This window comes from Halichoeres trimaculatus, unplaced genomic scaffold (assembly GCF_033239565.1).
Source record: "Halichoeres trimaculatus isolate MK-OKI-2021-1 unplaced genomic scaffold, fHalTri1.1 fHalTri1_scaffold_3, whole genome shotgun sequence".
Lineage (NCBI taxonomy): Eukaryota > Metazoa > Chordata > Actinopteri > Labriformes > Labridae > Halichoeres > Halichoeres trimaculatus.
The window spans coordinates 26740798-26757725 of NW_027437181.1; the positions used below are offsets into that span (position 1 = coordinate 26740798).

Consider the following 16928-nt stretch of genomic DNA (forward strand, 5'->3'; position numbering starts at 1 on the left):
TATATAAATGCATTTATTTAAGTTAATCATTTCTCCTCATTCAAATTTGAATTTTCTGCAGTATCTATAAAACAGGGAACAGTTAGAAGCGCTGTACAGTCAGACAACAAAACTAGGAACCGCAGCTGAGTACACTGTGTATATATGTACATACTGTACACACACTGATGTTGGTATATACAAAAATATACACTTTTACATGTGACCCCTTCACACCATTTCACCCATCACTGTCATTCAGTGAAGCCACATTCCTGTTAGAAAATACATTGTAACCTCATGAAGTCATACTGTTGGTTTGGATCAGTCCTCACTGGTTGTTGAGACTTGTACAGTTTAGTGCCTCATGTGCATGTTAAGCTCCTCTTATGTTCTGACTCAGGCACCCTGTTGCTACCACGGGTAGCAAAAGATGGAGAAGTTTAAGCAGTCCTGAGCTGGAAATCTCCACAGGGGCTTCTCACGTTATGAGAGGGGTGCTTCTCCTCTTAATCCTCAAAGGGGATTGTAAAGATGGGCCGCAGGGAAAAGACATCCCTCTGGTTAGGAAAGATCATGACACAACAGAGAGAGCAAAGTCCCGGCTTTTACTCATCCTCTTCGATCAAACTCCACCAAACTATCTATTGTTTCCCTCGAATACAGAGTGAATATGAACGAAGTCCTGCAGGCTCAGAGGGGAGGACAGTCTGGTTATCGACTAGTGTTCAGTCAAACATGCTAACAGTTGTCATTGTCTGTAAGAGGGAGAATATTCTTCCTCTGTTTTAAATACTGTTTAAAGTTTAATATCAAAGTGTAAAAAGAAAAAAAGAAAAAAGATTCAAAGACACTGATTGAGAAACACATGGGCAAAATTTCAACCCCCTTCCAATTCAGAAACTGATACCAGATCAGACGCTATGAGCCGTCTTCCCCTCTGCCATGTCCTACAGGTCAGAAAGAAACTCAGAGGAATGACCTACAAACACACAGAAGGCAAATGTGCACCAAAAACTAAACAAGATCCCTGCAGCTCAGTTCCCCAGACGTTCAGTTCAGTCTCTTTCTTCCACAAAACAGAGATAATGAGAGGAAACTTTGGCACAATGTGCTAAAGATGTAAACATTAATCATCCAATCAAAGAGAGATGCTGGACTACTGAATCACTACTGTCATTCCCCCTGTGTATGCAATAAAAATAATACAAAATAAAATAATAATCTTTCATCGTCACAAGAGTAAGACTAGGTTAAAAATAAAAGGCTTTCAACAACACCTCTGCACTGCTGCTGCAGACAGTGTTGTCGTGGTCACTCAGGTGTGTGTGGTTCGCCTGTTCAGGTTCTGCTGCCTGGATTTTGGTAGGTTAAAGAAGAAGAAGAAGAAGAAGAAGAAGAAGAAGATGACAGAGGAAACATGATGAAAAAAATCACTCTTTTTTCATTTCTTTCTGGTTTTCTACTTGTTACTCATTCATGACATTAGAGGGCGCTATACGCCACTTTAAACAAAAATAAAGGTCACCATGGTATGACTTGGATGGTTGAACCAAATGAAGAGACATGTCGATATGTCGCCCCTGATTAAATCAACACATGATTTCAGTACAAACATAAAGGAATAGTGATCTAGTGATGATCGTACCTGCAGCCAGCTCTGCTGAAAAAAAAAGCTTTAACTTGAATCAAACCAAAAATCAGAACACTATAAGCGTGAAAAAAATTGGCTGAAAAGCATGGAAAATGTGTCACAGTTTGGTACCTCACTCTACTTTTACACACTGTTTTGATGCTTTAAATAAAAAACAAAAAACAAATCAGCTATTCAGCGTTTTAAAAATACTTAAAAATTAAGACAACAATAACCAAGAAAACTTTTTTTTTTTAATTAAAACCAAATTCCCCTCCTGAGTAGCACGTTATCCAACCAAATAGTTAAATCAGCCTGGCAGCACAGAGCAGCAACCTGTCAAGTCACAGGATAGGCTTTCTCACACAGCTGCAGCTGCAACTTCAGCTGACCCTTTCCACTCAGTCTGCAAACAGTTATGATGAATGTGTAAGACAAGGCAAACATCAGGGACGATGAATACAATCAAGAGAAAATACCGCAAAGAAACAAAGGAAGAAAATACGATCAGCTGTTTGAGTCAGTTCAGATCAGGTAAGAAAAAGAATCAATGAGACAGTAACGATTGTGCGTGAGAGAAATACTGAGTATGAAAGGAGTTATTTGAACATTTGTCATTAAAGAACACTTGAGGCTACCGCAAACAAACACACAAACAAACAAACAAACAGGGCGTGTGATTTTTTGGGGGGGTCAGTGTCACTCTCCAGTGTATCTGTTTTAAGATGTTTGTGTTGATGTGGCTGCCCTGAAGCTGCTCCTGGATAAGTCAAGCTGTATTCAGTCAAAACCTTTCTCAGAAAAACTGCATCATCGTTACTCATCACCAGGGTCACAGCAGTTCAGAAGAGCTGCTGCTGAAGACCAGGAGGACACATGTACTATAAGTGGCATCAGGAACACTATCAGGTAAGAAAAGTGGCATAATTCTGTTTGGTGACACTGAAACATTGTTCAACAGACTTCAGCAGCTCGCCAGAAGAAACGAAGAAGAGTTCTCATTTGAATTTCTCATCAGCCAGTTTGTGAGTGCAATCAAAAAGAAATCTGCTCACCTCCAGCAGAAAGAGAGTGGAGACAAACAGTAAAACCTTGTTTATCACAGCTTCAAACTCCTGAACAGATGGCTCATCTAAGCTGCACACCACACAGAAAACAAAACAAAAAGAGTTAATTGAAGACACTTGTGACTGAGTGGAGCTTGTTGGTGACGCATGCAGCTTCTCAGGACACGTGTATGTGCACAGTGTACGGTATCTGGCTGCAACAATGACTCTGGAAACGGCTCTGTTTGCATTTGTACTCAGGCTAAAATAAACAAGATTTCAGTTTGTCAGCACAAAGGGGACGTCTGATGCCAAGTGCAAAATAATGTCAGCCACATGTAGGCACTCGTGTTTCTTTCTACTGTCGCGCAAGAGCAGGGAAGGGTACAAGAGTACAGGAACAAATATTTAAATGGTGCCTGTGCTTGCTGATCTGTAAAATATTATCCTGTTGCACTGAACACCTGTTAGCTCCGGGGAAAAGCCGCAACATAAAACCCAGTTTGGAAGAGATTATGAGACAGTTACCTTCCTACTTTTCTATCAAAGCTGCAGGCAGAGGAAATGATCTGTGCAGGAGGAATACACTGACGGGCTCCACAGAGAGCTGTTAGAGAGCAGTGAGAGTATGAGAAGAAAAACTCTTTAATTGCTCCCCTGAATTCCTTGAAAACAAAAACATCCATTTGAAATTTGGTTCCATTTTTGTGACAAAGAAAATGAAATAAGATGCAGAAGACATGATGGTGTAAGAAGTGAGGACGCTGCAGCAGCCAGTGCTACAGCCTGAAGACGAACTGACCGTCCTGGAGAGGGACACCCGGTTCCAGGAGCTGTACTTCTGACCTGAACCAGAGTCAGGCCCACTCCCACAGAGGGGAAGCTCCCTCCTGAACTCCCCAACACACACACAACCCAGAGTACAACACACACAGCAAGTATCTCTCCACTTTTTCTCTGTTGATCCTGTAAACCTGGAGGAAAAGCTCAAGAGTTTGAGTCCATTTCCCTCTTTTTCTCATTTTGCGACATCCAAAACACCAACCGCAAGTCTCCATCTGACGTGACACGCTCAAGCTCAATGTGGTTTAAAACAAAGAGCGCCAGAGGAGGGACATCCCCAACAGCAGATTCTTTTCTTGAACCAAAAAAAAAAAAAGAAAAAGAAAGAAAAAACAGCTCCTGCTAACCTCGGTGGAGATTTACATCAGGAAATAAAAAATCTTTAAAAAGGAAAATAAAGTAATTACAAAGTAAAAACATCAAGGAGTTCCTTTTCACCAGCGTTTAAAAAAATAAAATGAAAAGAAAAATTCACACATCATTCGCCTCTGGAACCATCCATGGAAAAACACTGAGGTATGTTGTTTGGATAGCACGCCCCTTCATCACCATCATCCTCACCATGATCACCACTGTCATCAACCATCCACCAAACAGTCAGCTTCCTGTTTACTCCTCCTGGGTCTACAAGCCCCTCTCCCACTGGGTGTGTCTCTGTTTTTTAAGGAAGGGTGAGCTGGGAGAAAGGTGTATAGAGCGGACTGGTTGCACCTCTGTGGACTGGGAGGAGGAGGAGGAAGAGGAGGAGGAGGTGGAGGAGGAGCGATGAGGATCCATTAATCCATCAAGTTTGTCTGTCTCTTTAGGTTCATTTCCATCTCTTCATCCATGTCAGAGTCTGTTAGTGTCTCTATCAGATTTCTAACTTTCCAAAGGGTCCCCAGCGCCCCCTATGATTGTAGATTAAGGGTGAACTTCCACTGCTGGTTGAGGCTTGGGCTGCAGACCTCCACAGTCAGTCCGCCCATCCTGGCACTGCGGCTGTCCAGACAGAGGTTACTGCCCACGTGACGGAGCTTCGAGTTGGACTCGATCTGCTCCCATTTCTGGAGAGAAACCACAGAGAGGAGACATAAACATAAAACATGTTTTTTAGAAGTGTTGTAGAGTGTGTGCTGCTGCTTACCTGTCTACTGTCGTTCTCTCGACAGCCTTGTAGTTTGATTAGAGAACCAGCTGTTCTGTCCACCACCGTCAGACACAGGTCCATGTGTTTGACGGACTTGTCTTTAGTCAGAGCCCACTCCTTCACAGAAAACAGATTTAACATGACAATTACACACTCACACTTAGGACAACAAGCAGAGAACTTTTCCTTTAAAGGTCCCATATTATGCAAAAATCACTTTACTAAGTCTTTGAGTGAATTGTGTGGGTCTTTGGCTTTCCTCCCAGCCCACAAAATGTGATATTTAATGACAAAACCTGTACTTAGTAGTGTTTGTGAATGTAAAATCCTGACCTAAAACGAGCGGTTTGGATTTTGGGGATTTGCCGACATCAGCGATTCCCTTTTTTGACCAATTAGGAGCAAGTCTGACCTGATTGGTCCACTGGAGCAGATACCCCTGCACAACCCCCCACCCCCCCACCCCCCGAAGTTGAAAAGCCATCACTGCTTTGTTTTTGGCTGTAAACAGCCACATAGTTCCATGCACAAGTTTCCCATCTCGGAAGAAGAGAAGACTAAGTGGCTAGAGTTCATTTATCAAGGAAATGTGCCAGCTACACTCAGTAAAACTGTGCATGTGTGTGCTAGTCACTTCACGGCCGACTGCTTTTCCAACTTTGGACAGTACAACAGAGGGCTAGCTAATAGACTGGTCCTGAATCCAGGCGCATTACCAACCATCCACCAACAAACCTCTGACCCTGGAAATGTGAGTATTTTAAATGCTGTGTGCTGTGGAGCAGATGTTAGAGCTTTTCCTCAGTGTCCCCCCTGTCTTTGTGTTAGCTTCAGGATGCTAACTTTAGCTGCGGTTAGCCTGTTGTTTTAGCCTGTAATGTTATGGTAAACGAGCTTTGCTGTTTTCTCAATATTGTGCACTCAGAGCTCGTGGCGCGGCTCTCAGTGACGCAGAAGAGTGGGGCGGTATCAGCGGTGTCTCATTTACATATTAAGGCCGCGCCCACTAAATCAGAGCGTTCTGAACAGAGCGGCTATGAGAGCCTGGAAACAATGCTGCTGTGCTTGATTTATTGGCTTTTTGAACCAAAACGTGTTACTACCATTTCATGAAGACATCAATGATCCATATTAAACTGCAGAAAAGGAGCAGAATATGGGACCTTTATAACCATGTCTTTTTCTCATTATTTATTATTGTTAAAACCCGACTTATAGCACTTCAGCAGATACTATCCATGGATAATTGTAGATGCATAAATGTTTTTTCTGATGTGTGTTAACAAAGGATTTCAGGACAGCATGTGGCTGAAATTTCCCAAAGCTGAAAATTCACACATGTCCCTCACAGCGAGAGACTCTTCCTGTCAAACAATGGGGTGCTGTTGTTGGTGGTGGGTGGGTTCAGGAGGCAGTACATGATGTAAAGAACACTGAGACGGTCCAAGGTTGAAAGCAAAGCAGCCAAATAATGAGTGTTTTTCTTTTATATCAGTGCTCTGTTATTCAGAGTATATCCACAGTATCAACAAAAGAGGCTGGCATCAAGTGTAGGAAGCAGCTTCATCACAGACCTGATGTTAGACTAAAACATGGACCAAAAAAAGCCTCACCAGCTACTCAACAATTACCGTTCAGGGGCGTTCAATAGTTTTGTAGCCTGAAAGGGCAGGAACGGTTTTTAGTCACAGATTTCTAAGAATCAGGAATTATTTTTCACATAACCTAAAGTGCAGCCTTGGGTAAAGAAGAGACAGAAATTCTGAAGGTTGTTTAATCAGCAACCAAATCTGAACTATGTAAAAAGGTCAGATCAAAACTTTACAACAGCGTACTCCAGTCCACATCAGAAATGAGAAACGGAAGATTTTAATATTACTGAGGAAGGCTGGACAAGAGTATTTCAGGCACAATGTAACTCAACATGTCCAACAGTACGGCACTAATTCTGTTGGATGAATGCTGTAAGGTTTTTATTACACTGCTGCAGAAAAGACACCACGGGATTGTCTGCTGGAGTTAGACGCCAATCATTACCATACCTTCTGGGATCGTCAAGTTTTAGCGCCTTTTTGGCAGAAAATTCAAAGGCACATCAATAATATTTTTGGAATTAACATCCCTTTTAGCTAGGGATGCACGATATTATCAGCACAATATCGGTATCGGCTGATAAAAGCTTAGGAACACGTTTATCGGTATCTGCAGATATGAACATTTCTGCCGATATGCACAGCCAATAAGGTGCTATTCAGTTAGCATTATTATTATTTTCCATCTGAAAAATAAGCTCCTTAAATAAAATGTAGCACTTCATTTATTTGCACTGCAGAGCTCTGTGTCTGTCACCAGGTTGTTACAGTAGCTCTAAAATAATCAAATGCAACTTGGTTATGTTTAAAAATGCATTGTACATTTAAAGTTCATGTGATCTAAAGAAATTATTTTTCTGTATTTCAATACTGAATGTCTTGAGTTTGAAAAAATAAGACATTTCTTATTTATGGTAAAATCAAATGTTTTTTGTCTTGTTTTATGTGTGTTTCTTAAACAAATAAGACCGTCACAATAAGAGTAACATATAAATTCCAGTACAGGATAGACTTAGCTTTCTTTACAGTGAAAAAAACAAACACACTTGTGATTATCGGTATCAGTATCGGCCAAAAGGGGTTTCGATATATCGGCATATCGGATATCGGGAAAAATCCAATATCGTGCATCCCTACTTTTAGCTGCGATACAGTCTACATCAGTGACATTTTCTGCAATGGATGGAATATAAATGATAAGAAATTAGCACCAAATGTTTTGGCAGCAAGCAAAAAGGCTGTTACAAAGCAGCAGCTTCATTACTTGCAAGAAGAGATATACACAATAAATCTCCTGACAACTCACTAAGAGTGAACTTCACTAACAGCATCATCCTGACTTCTGTTTTTGAAATTTCACTGGATGAGCTGGTAAGAAAAAGTCTGGGTAAAAAAATGTCTCTGTATAAGTTAACCTAATGCAGCCAATCCTGAAGCCTTCAAAGTAAAGTGCAGGAGAGCTACAGATTGGTTTAATGAGTGCAGAGTCCATTCAGAAAAGATCTATTAACAATCAAGGTGAAAAAACAAAAGGATCACTTAATTAGCTGTCATATCACCTTAGCAGCTTTCCCCTCCTCAGCTTGTAAATGTCAAATTAAATTTGTCAGGCTTTGTTTTTCATTATTAGATGACATATTTGGGTAAGTAAAACATCTTCTAATTAATAAGCCTTTGAATGAAACAACAATCAGGATACCTTCAGTCTAACACATTCTTCTCCTCAGGTTTGTACTTTACAGAGACCAGTGACAGGGCTGGTAGACTTGCATCCATTATTTTGTTTCCAGCTTGACTGATGAGCCGAGCTAGATTTAAGAAATCTGACGCTACAGTCTAGCTAAATGATTTAATATTAGCATTCCCAATGTTAAATTCTTTAACATACTCCCTGTGCTCTCACCACCAGTGCCACCACATTGCATTCCCGGTGACCTAAAGGAGGATTTTACAAGCTGACCTGAGTGTGTCGTCGTGGTAAAGCTACCTGGTTTCCCCCAGCGTTGTGGCATTCGTAGACTCCCACCACCCCATCCGCAAAATGCCCCAGGGTGTCCAAACAGTTTCCCCCCTGCTGTAAGGCTCCAAACGCTATGTCCTGGTGATCTGGGACCCTGAATAAGCAAACAAACACAATCATTATTAAACTGCTTTTTAACCTGTATGAATACTGTAAGAGTCAGATCAACACATTAAACCTGACACAGAGCAGATCACTTATGTGCTTCTCTTAACAGAGCTGTGATCTTTTAACTGCATCTGTAACTCAGGTGGGAGTTAAGTGTAATTAAAGTTCATTATATAATAACACTGTGTCATTCCATGTACCCTATCATATTACATAAAATGCCCTCATATCCTCACCGCAGTTCAGGATAGACGTTCTCCAGGTACCATTTGAAGGGATGGCAGCCGAGCCTCTTCTTCATCTCTAAACGGCTCTGGATGCTGAGAGACAGAGAGAGATAATGGAGTATTAGACGACTGAATGTTTCTTGACATCGATTGAACCGCTGCCCTCTCAAACTGACTGCCTCTGAGGGCAGAGAGTGGAGGCACAGGGCGCGCCTGAGGCTGAATCCTCTGGGTAAATAAATGTTTAGGCCTGCACCAGAGGGAGAGGCCAAGAGCGCTCCCACAAGGTAACATAATAAGCATTTTGAGGAGCCACAGAGGATGAATGTGAATGAGCTTATTGCTGCATTGCCAATTCTGAGAATAGTTTGAGGAATGAATAAGAAATAAGCAGCTCTCACATTGTGTTATCGAGTTAATAAAGAAAGAGAAAGCCCTGAAAATGTACAGCTCACATGTGATTCACACATTTTTCCTCTGAGGATGTGTCCAAACGGCAAGAGCCTTTTGTCATTGACTCAACCCAGTCAGTGGCACAGACATGAGCAAGGAGCAGTTAGCTGACCATTAGGTTATTAATATGAGGAGTAACTGAATAATGACACCTCCTCATTTTACCAAGCAGATTCTCAACGAACAGTTACTTACAGCACTTCTCCATAAGCTTCATTCTCACTAACCGGATGTTGCCCCTTGGTAGAGACCCATCATTCTTCATTGTTAAAAATCAATGTATGAAACACAAACTTAAAGGTCCCATATTGTGCAAAAATCACTTTATTAAGTCTTTTAGTGAAATTTGTGGGTCTTTTATTTTCCTCTCAACCTACAAAATGTGATATTTAATGACAAAACCTGTACTTAGTAGTGCTTGTGAATGTAAAATCCTGACCTAAAACGAGCTGTTTGGATTTTGGGATTTGCCGACGTCAGTGATTCCCTTTTTTGACCAATCAGGAGCAAGTTTGACCTGATTGGTCCACCAGAGCAGAAACCCCTGCACCCCCTCCCCGCTCACTCCCCTCAAAAGTTGAATGCCAAAGTTGAAAAGCCATCACTGCTCTGTTTTTGGCTGTAAACAGCCACATGGTTCTATGCACAAGCTTCCCATCTCAGAAGAAAAAAAGACTAAGTGGCTAGAGTTCATTTATCAAAGAAATGTGCCAGCTACACTCAGTAAAACCGTGCATGTGTGTGCTAGTCACTTCACGGCCGACTGCTTTTCCAACTTTGGACAGTATAACAGAGGGCTAGCAAATAGACTGGTCCTGAATCCAGGTGCATTACCAACCATCCACCAACAAACCTCAGACCCTGGAAATGTGAGTATTTTAAATGCTGTGTGCTGTGGAGCAGATGTAAGAGCTTTTCCTCAGTGTCCCCCCTGTTTCTGTGTTAGCTTCAGGATGCTAACTGTAGCTGCGGTTAGCCTGTTGTTTTAGCCTGTAATGTTACGGTAAATGGGCTTCACTGTTTTCTAAACATTGTGCACTCAGAGCTCGTGGCACCGCTCTCAGTGACGCAGAAGAGCGTGGCGGTATCAGCGGTGGCTCATTTACATATGAAGGTCACGCCCACTAAATCAGAGCGTTCTGAACAGAGGGGCTATGAGAGCCTGGAAACAATGCTGCTGTGCTTGATTTACTGGCTTTTTGGACCAAAACATGTTACTACCATTTCATGAAGACATCAATGATCCATATTAAACTGCAGAAAAGGAGCAGAATATGGGACCTTTGACCTAAAATCAGACAAACTGTATGTCAACTCTCAACAGTTATTTGTTGGTTTAACAAAATGCTGAACTTACATCTATGGACATGAGTTTAATTGTCAAACATTTAGGAACGGTCCCTAACTTGCCTGTTTTGGAACCATTTCCTCCTTCATCCCTGGCACTGTCCATCTGGTCCCTCCCCCTCAACAAATGATGTTTCAGTCCATCATGTTCCTCTACTTCAGCGCATGCCGTCATAATCTAACACTAATCCTTTCAGCATGTCAAATATTACGGCAGCCTTTGGATCAGTGCAAATCAGGCACTGGCTTTTTGCCCTTTTTTAAGCCACATTAACTGCCTCATGTCACATCCATAAAATGTGTAAATGACTTCTTTACAGATGGCATATTGCTAATTGACAATCCAATTAACATGCCTTTTTATGTAGCTGCCTCTGTAATTCTATGATCCAACGACATGACACAGTCTGGCTCCTGCTGGGCTTCACAGTACTCACTTTCCATAGGGAACGTTTCTGGCTGAGGGGACAGCTGCGTAGTAGAAGTTTTTAAACTCATCCATCCACACTTCTGCTGCTCTCCGCGTGTTCCTGAGAGAGGAGAGAAGGAAGGAGAAAAATTAGGGGAGTGTGGATGAGACACTCAAAAAGAGGAGCAGTGTGATGAACAAAAAAGAGTAGGACAAGTGTAAGTGTAAGGGTAGAACAAGAGCAGGTGAGCAAAACAGGATGGAGAAGGAAATGAAATCAAAGAGGGAGAGTTGTGGAGGAAGAAAATCCACAAACAGATTGAGACATTTGAGTAGAGATGGAGGGGAAAGGGACAGAGGGACAGATTTAGGATTACAGATATGGCAGACTGTTTCAGTGTTTCATGAGAGCTGTGCCCAGACATAACCAAACATTTCCAGGAAGTGCTTGTGTGTATGTGTGTGTGTGTGTGTGTGGTAGTAGCAGACACACGGCACTGGCGAGATAAAAAAGCTCACCCTCTCGCACCTCTGAGTTTTTCATGTATCTGTTCCACCAAAAGAGGGCAGAGTTCCTCTGGTTTAACATGTTTTAGTGGCTGTCCCTGTTTCTCTGGCTGCTGCATTCTGTTTGAGCATGTGAATGTGTGTGTGCTGAAATGATGTTCAATATTTTTCTTAAAATTTCCATTTTGTCCACAGGAGTTTAAGAAATTACAGTCTGTTCACTTTCTGGTAATTTCTACATTGGTTTTCTCTATAAGTTGTACATCCTAGTGTCCTCTGCTGCAGCTGATGAGACATTACTTCTTTGGCTGAATCAGGGACAAACTACGAAGTCTAACCAGTACACAGCTCACCACGTCACCTGATGCAGGCCTTTCTCCTTTTACATCCCTTTACGGGGATGATTACTGCCTGATAATCTTGTAAGCTGCAGCCCACAGCTCTACCCAGTGTCAAGAAACAGGCCCTTGTCATAAGAAGTAGTAAGTGAGACAACTGAAAGATGGCCTCAGGTATTTTTCTACAGACACAGATGTAGATGACATGCAGCTTTAATAGCCCACAAAACTTGTATGCGAGAGCAACACCAAGCAAACAGCTCTGAACATCTGATGATGAATTGAATGTGGGTTTACAAAAATCTGTAGTTGATCCTCAATTAAAAATGTTCCACTTTGTGGTGAACAGACTTCTGCTCGTGTGGTGTGTCTCATTCAGTCTTGAGACCTTTAAAGGGATATTGCAACTTGTCACATTTCCATATATATACACACTGATGGCAGAGGATGTTAGGCCCATCATGCATGTGCATTTACAGTCCACCACAGAGCAACCCTCAGGCTGAGAGAGCTCTACAGCTGCCCCTCAACATGTTTTCATTTAGCGTACAATTAAACAGCCTGGTACAAAACAGTGCTTTGTAGAAGGAGAGGAATGTGAAATAACTCTCCCTTTTATATTAGACTACAGTTACACATCATCAAGGGCCTGACTGCTGTGAGCAACAGGTGGGGGCTGCTCACTAACAGCTCGTGTGAACCAAACCTGACTGACTGGCCCATACCATGGCTCCCAAAATTAACTCATTTGTGTTGTCCCTTTAGGATGGAGTCAGTGTTTTAGTTTACTTGTCCCAAGAGAGGGACAGGGCAGTTTAAAATGCTTCATCGACTCTTTAAGACTTTTCAGTCAAATATCTACCACCACAGATAATTTCCATATCTTCATATCTAATAGTATTCTTGTCTTTGTTTGCATTTCTGTCTCTTGTGTACAAACTGATCTACACCAATCGCCCCAAGAGGGATTAATAAAGCTGTTTGAATTGAACTGAAAGAGAAATTCTGCATCAACAAATGAGCAACCAGCACATACTGACATACTGACTTTGATACCTCTGAAAATGCCAAACTCCTCTCCTTCTTCACTCTCCTGTCCAAACATGGTCTATATGTAGCTCCAGAAACAAACTTAAGACTTCAAAATAATAGCTCTCAAACCAGCTGGTGAAGTCCAAAGGGCCGATGACCACTTTTATAGTCCCTGCGTGACACATCAGTGAATAGCTTTTGTGTGAGTATGCTGCACAAATCACTGACCTCAGTGTCACATTTAGTCTTTGAAAAACTACATTTTCACAAACAAGCTGCACTTAGTGCAGAAAATGGTCCCAGTTTTAAACCACAACAAGTTATTTTCCTGAAAAAAAAAAAGCCTCTGCTTAAATATTTCTGGAAATGAAACGCTATAATTTTGAACTGAAAGCCCCAAAACCATTAACTTTAGAGGTCAACGAACTCAAATTCAGATTTTGGAGGCCACTTCAGTGACCTTTTCAGAATTCTGTTATTATTAGTTATTCAGCGTTACTGAATTTTCATGGTTGTCCCCTGAAGCCTCAGTGTTTACCCTGACACCCTTTCACCCCAGCAGCAGAGACAAAACACCTGAGGGAGCTTCGGAAGTGGTCTAAAGAGGCCTTTTAAAATTGATAGTGCTGTTTAGACGTAGCCAATATACACAACTTGGGAATTTGGGAAATGTTGCTCCCAGAACAATTATAAAGTCATCCGAGCAGACAAAACAGGCTCTCTCTGGTTTCTCCCCAGGGTCACAGGCAGCAGGCACAAAGGAGGTATCTGGGACTTTACTCAGCTGGAAGGGCAAGATGATGCACCGAGCTGAATATCTACGCACACATTAAGCCCAGTCTCCATATTTGAAGCTGATACATGAGAACACTTCCTCAGCCATCGAATTAATAAATGATATCTTGGATTGTTGGAGACGGTTATGCAACTAGTACTTTTGAGAGTGTGTTTAAGTTTTTATGTAACTGACAGACGCGTTCAGGACACCATATTCCCTGTTCCCTACACTAAAATTAGTCACATCTACGTCCAAAATGATAAAAACAAATGTGATTTTTTTTCATATTAAAGTAAGATTCTGATTATCATTGAGAAACCTCAGAGGGCTTGTCCTCTTTTGTTTCTCACGTCTCTGCTGGTCAGCGCGCGCCTACAGAGAACATTCAGTCTTATTTATCTGCAGCCAACAGACTGGATTTACTTTCACAAAAATATCACTCAGCCAACCAGAGTGACACTCCCAGACAATAACCTATAAAAATGATGAGCTTCTTCCAAAGATACTCCACAGGATGCCTTAGCATGCCCTTCCTTCCTTTCTTCCTTTGTCCAGAGAAACCACAGCCACTTTAGACCCCTGTGAAGTGTTTGCTGAAGCTGTTAATCAGGGCTCTGAGGGTTTGTTGGGCTCTATTCCAGGGCTGGATTCTTGTGGTTGGAGACAGATTCAGAGCAGAGATTCATATCTCTCCATATATCATGTTTCCCATTGTTGATGTTCACTCAGCGATTGTGTGGTTACACGTATTAGCAAACAGATCTTTCATTTATGAGAGGGATTTTCTTTCCAAATCAAAGTCAGTTTAACCCTGTGATTACAGCCGCATTATCTTTTAATAGCTGGCACTTGGATTATCTGGTGTATCCCCAAAGCTGTAGCTAAACTCCATAAAGTATATCCCTGTCATTAAAACCACATTTTATAAAATAAATAAATAAATACAAAGTGTGTTACAAGTAGGTTAGAAAATCAGCCCAAAATAAAAATATTACCAAAGATGATCATAGCAACACAGAGGCGACTGCTGGTCAGTCAAGGAGGGAAGCTCTGGCCTACATCATAAATTTGTTTATTTATTTACATGTAAATTCTACCCTCCGTGTCAGCTTGCTAGCAGCTGGAGCTGCTACGTGAGACTATGACAGGCTGTAAGTGTGAGTGACAGGGGGAGAAGCTCCACAGCTGTAGCTGTAGCTGCTTATTGGTGAAAAGAGAGAATCTTTAAATACAACACTCGTCGTTTTTAAGAAAAGTAAACTCACTGGGGATCGATAAAGCCACTGGATCAGTCCAAAACAACTGAATGTAAAACTGAGAAGATGCTCCAGTGGAGGGTTATACTTCAAGATCGCTGACTGGCTCATTTCACTGTCAATCAAAAAGGGATTCGGCCTCAGACAGATCATCCAATCATCATGCAGAAGCCGAGGGTCCAGGCCAGCCCACTGCCTCGTAGACCCTCAGAGACACTGAGTGTCCAATGGGCGGGACAAAGCCCAGCGTTTATCCAATGACCATCTAGTTTCCACAGTGGAACAACCCACTCTACGCTTCCCCGCTGAAGTCAGCTGAGTGCTGAGACGCTGTGGGGGTGAATGAGAAGGAGGTTGAGCCAGTCACCTGTGATAGGTAGCTGATTCTGAACAAAAGATGAAGAATTCTAGCTCATATTTTGACAATGAAATGTACACACAGCAGTACATATCACCACTTTTTGGGGGACGTTTTAGGGGAAGCTGAGCTTCCCTTGCAGTCTTAGAGCAATCTCCACTACAACAACATGTGGGACTGACAAGAGCTACAACATATATATAAGAGCATGTCGACATTTAGTGAGCTGTCTGCTCTGGTTCTGGTCATTTTTATGTTTATGCTATATCAAGGTACAGCTTGGAGTGTTAAGAGGAGATCCTTGAAGGAGCTGTGGGTCATTCAATTCTTTAATTTAAGACTTCTATGTGTTGATTTTTTTTCAAGCTGGGAAATTCTCTTATCTGCTCAGTTGAGCTTTCTGCCTGAGAAGTTTTTCAACAGGGCATAATCATGTCGTGGTATAGTTTTTTATGTTTTCAGAACCAAAATAATTAAGTATGGTTGAGTTAACTTGACTTAATAAGCCAACACTGACAGTGCTGCACGCTAAAGTGTCAATATTTAATGTCCTTCGAGAAAAGCCGGCAATTAACTACTCATCAGGGAGAGATCTCTGCTACATGTGACTGAAAAATTGGTCCATCTGAAATAAGAGATATGAATGGGGGGGCCTGAATAATTTACGAGTGTTTGGTTCAACTGTGTGTGTGTGTGTGTGTGTGTGTGTGTGTGTGTGTGTGTGTGTGTGTGTGTGTGTGTGTGTGTGTGTGTGTGTGTGTGTGTTACCTGGCAAAGACAGTCCCACTGCCCCCAGGGAAGGTGTATGGATGTTGTTTTCTGAAGACGTGGCCAACTCTGCTGCAGGGGATGATCTCCAAACTGCCACCACACTGCCACACTCGAAAAGAGATCTCTGTAAAGACAAAAAGAAATGAAGAAATGAACACACACACTTACTTCTAGGTCAGGTCCAACAAGCTCTTGGTGTAAAAATACAACTGTTGTTTGTCATAAGCTGAATGAAAGAGGTCTGTCTCATGAATGTTTGAGGGTGTTGACGCTGTCAGGCTCCCTTCTCCAGCACAACCTGTATTTAAATAACTGTTTTCCAAATGAGTAGACTCAGAGTCTCAGTTGTGGATCCAGCTCTGAATCGCTGCGTTGTCTTCAGAACAGCATGAATCACTCTGTTTATTCTCAGAAGATTTCCCAAATGAATTCAGACAAAAGCACCAGGGAGACACAGCTGTTATTATATCTTTGTTCTGTTTGCAAATGATCTCCATTGTACACACTACAGTTCTCTTCACTCAACACTGACTGCGATTATTATCACATTATCACTGTAATTTTCTAAGATCAACTGTCATCTGAGAGACTCTTTCATTCAGACACGACCACCGGTGGATTTTCTGTACTTGGCAATGAAACCCTGAATGAGCTCATGAGCTGAACTAAGTGTGAGACATCAGCAGGGCTCCTCTGTGAAGCCTTCAGAGTCTTTAGAGACTATAATCTGTATCTATGCAGAAGTTTTAACATGCAGCCTGATGTGCACTGCCTCAAAAAAGTAACTATGTGTCGAAACAGCTAGGACAGCAAGCCCTATGAGGGGTCTGCTGGGTAACAACATTTAACACATAGGATGTATCAGGTTAACTGGATGAAGGCAGGTCAACTATTCCCTTTTAATTTCCCATCCTTGTGCAAAGCTAAGTTTGCCAGCTGCTACAGCTGAGATAAGAAGCCTTCAGAGGATGGTCGTCAGGTAAAGAGACAGTGGTTGAGTGTACAGTGCCTATCATAAGTATTCACCCCTTGCATGTTTTACCCTTTTAGTGTTTTCCCAAATCAATCATGGTCAATAAAATTTGGCTTTTTTAACACAAAA

At 41.9% G+C, this 16928-nt stretch overlaps 1 protein-coding gene across 2 annotated transcripts in view; it reads right to left on the bottom strand.

Moving 5' to 3' along the window:
• Positions 1 to 14: 14 nt before the first annotated feature.
• galnt2 (UDP-N-acetyl-alpha-D-galactosamine:polypeptide N-acetylgalactosaminyltransferase 2) overlaps positions 15 to 16928 on the bottom strand; it is a 72741-nt gene continuing 55827 nt past the window's right edge. The window contains exons 11-16 of one of the 2 annotated variants that reach the window (XM_074666306.1): positions 15824 to 15950; positions 10815 to 10907; positions 8587 to 8670; positions 8210 to 8336; positions 4628 to 4747; positions 15 to 4547 (exon numbers count right to left, since the gene is read on the bottom strand). In XM_074666306.1, coding sequence (XP_074522407.1) covers positions 4392 to 4547; positions 4628 to 4747; positions 8210 to 8336; positions 8587 to 8670; positions 10815 to 10907; positions 15824 to 15950 — 707 coding nt within the window. In that variant the 3' untranslated portion in view covers positions 15 to 4391. Of the gene's footprint in view, positions 4548 to 4627; positions 4748 to 8182; positions 8337 to 8586; positions 8671 to 10814; positions 10908 to 15823; positions 15951 to 16928 lie in introns of both variants that reach the window. The other variant, XM_074666305.1, reaches the window with a different exon arrangement.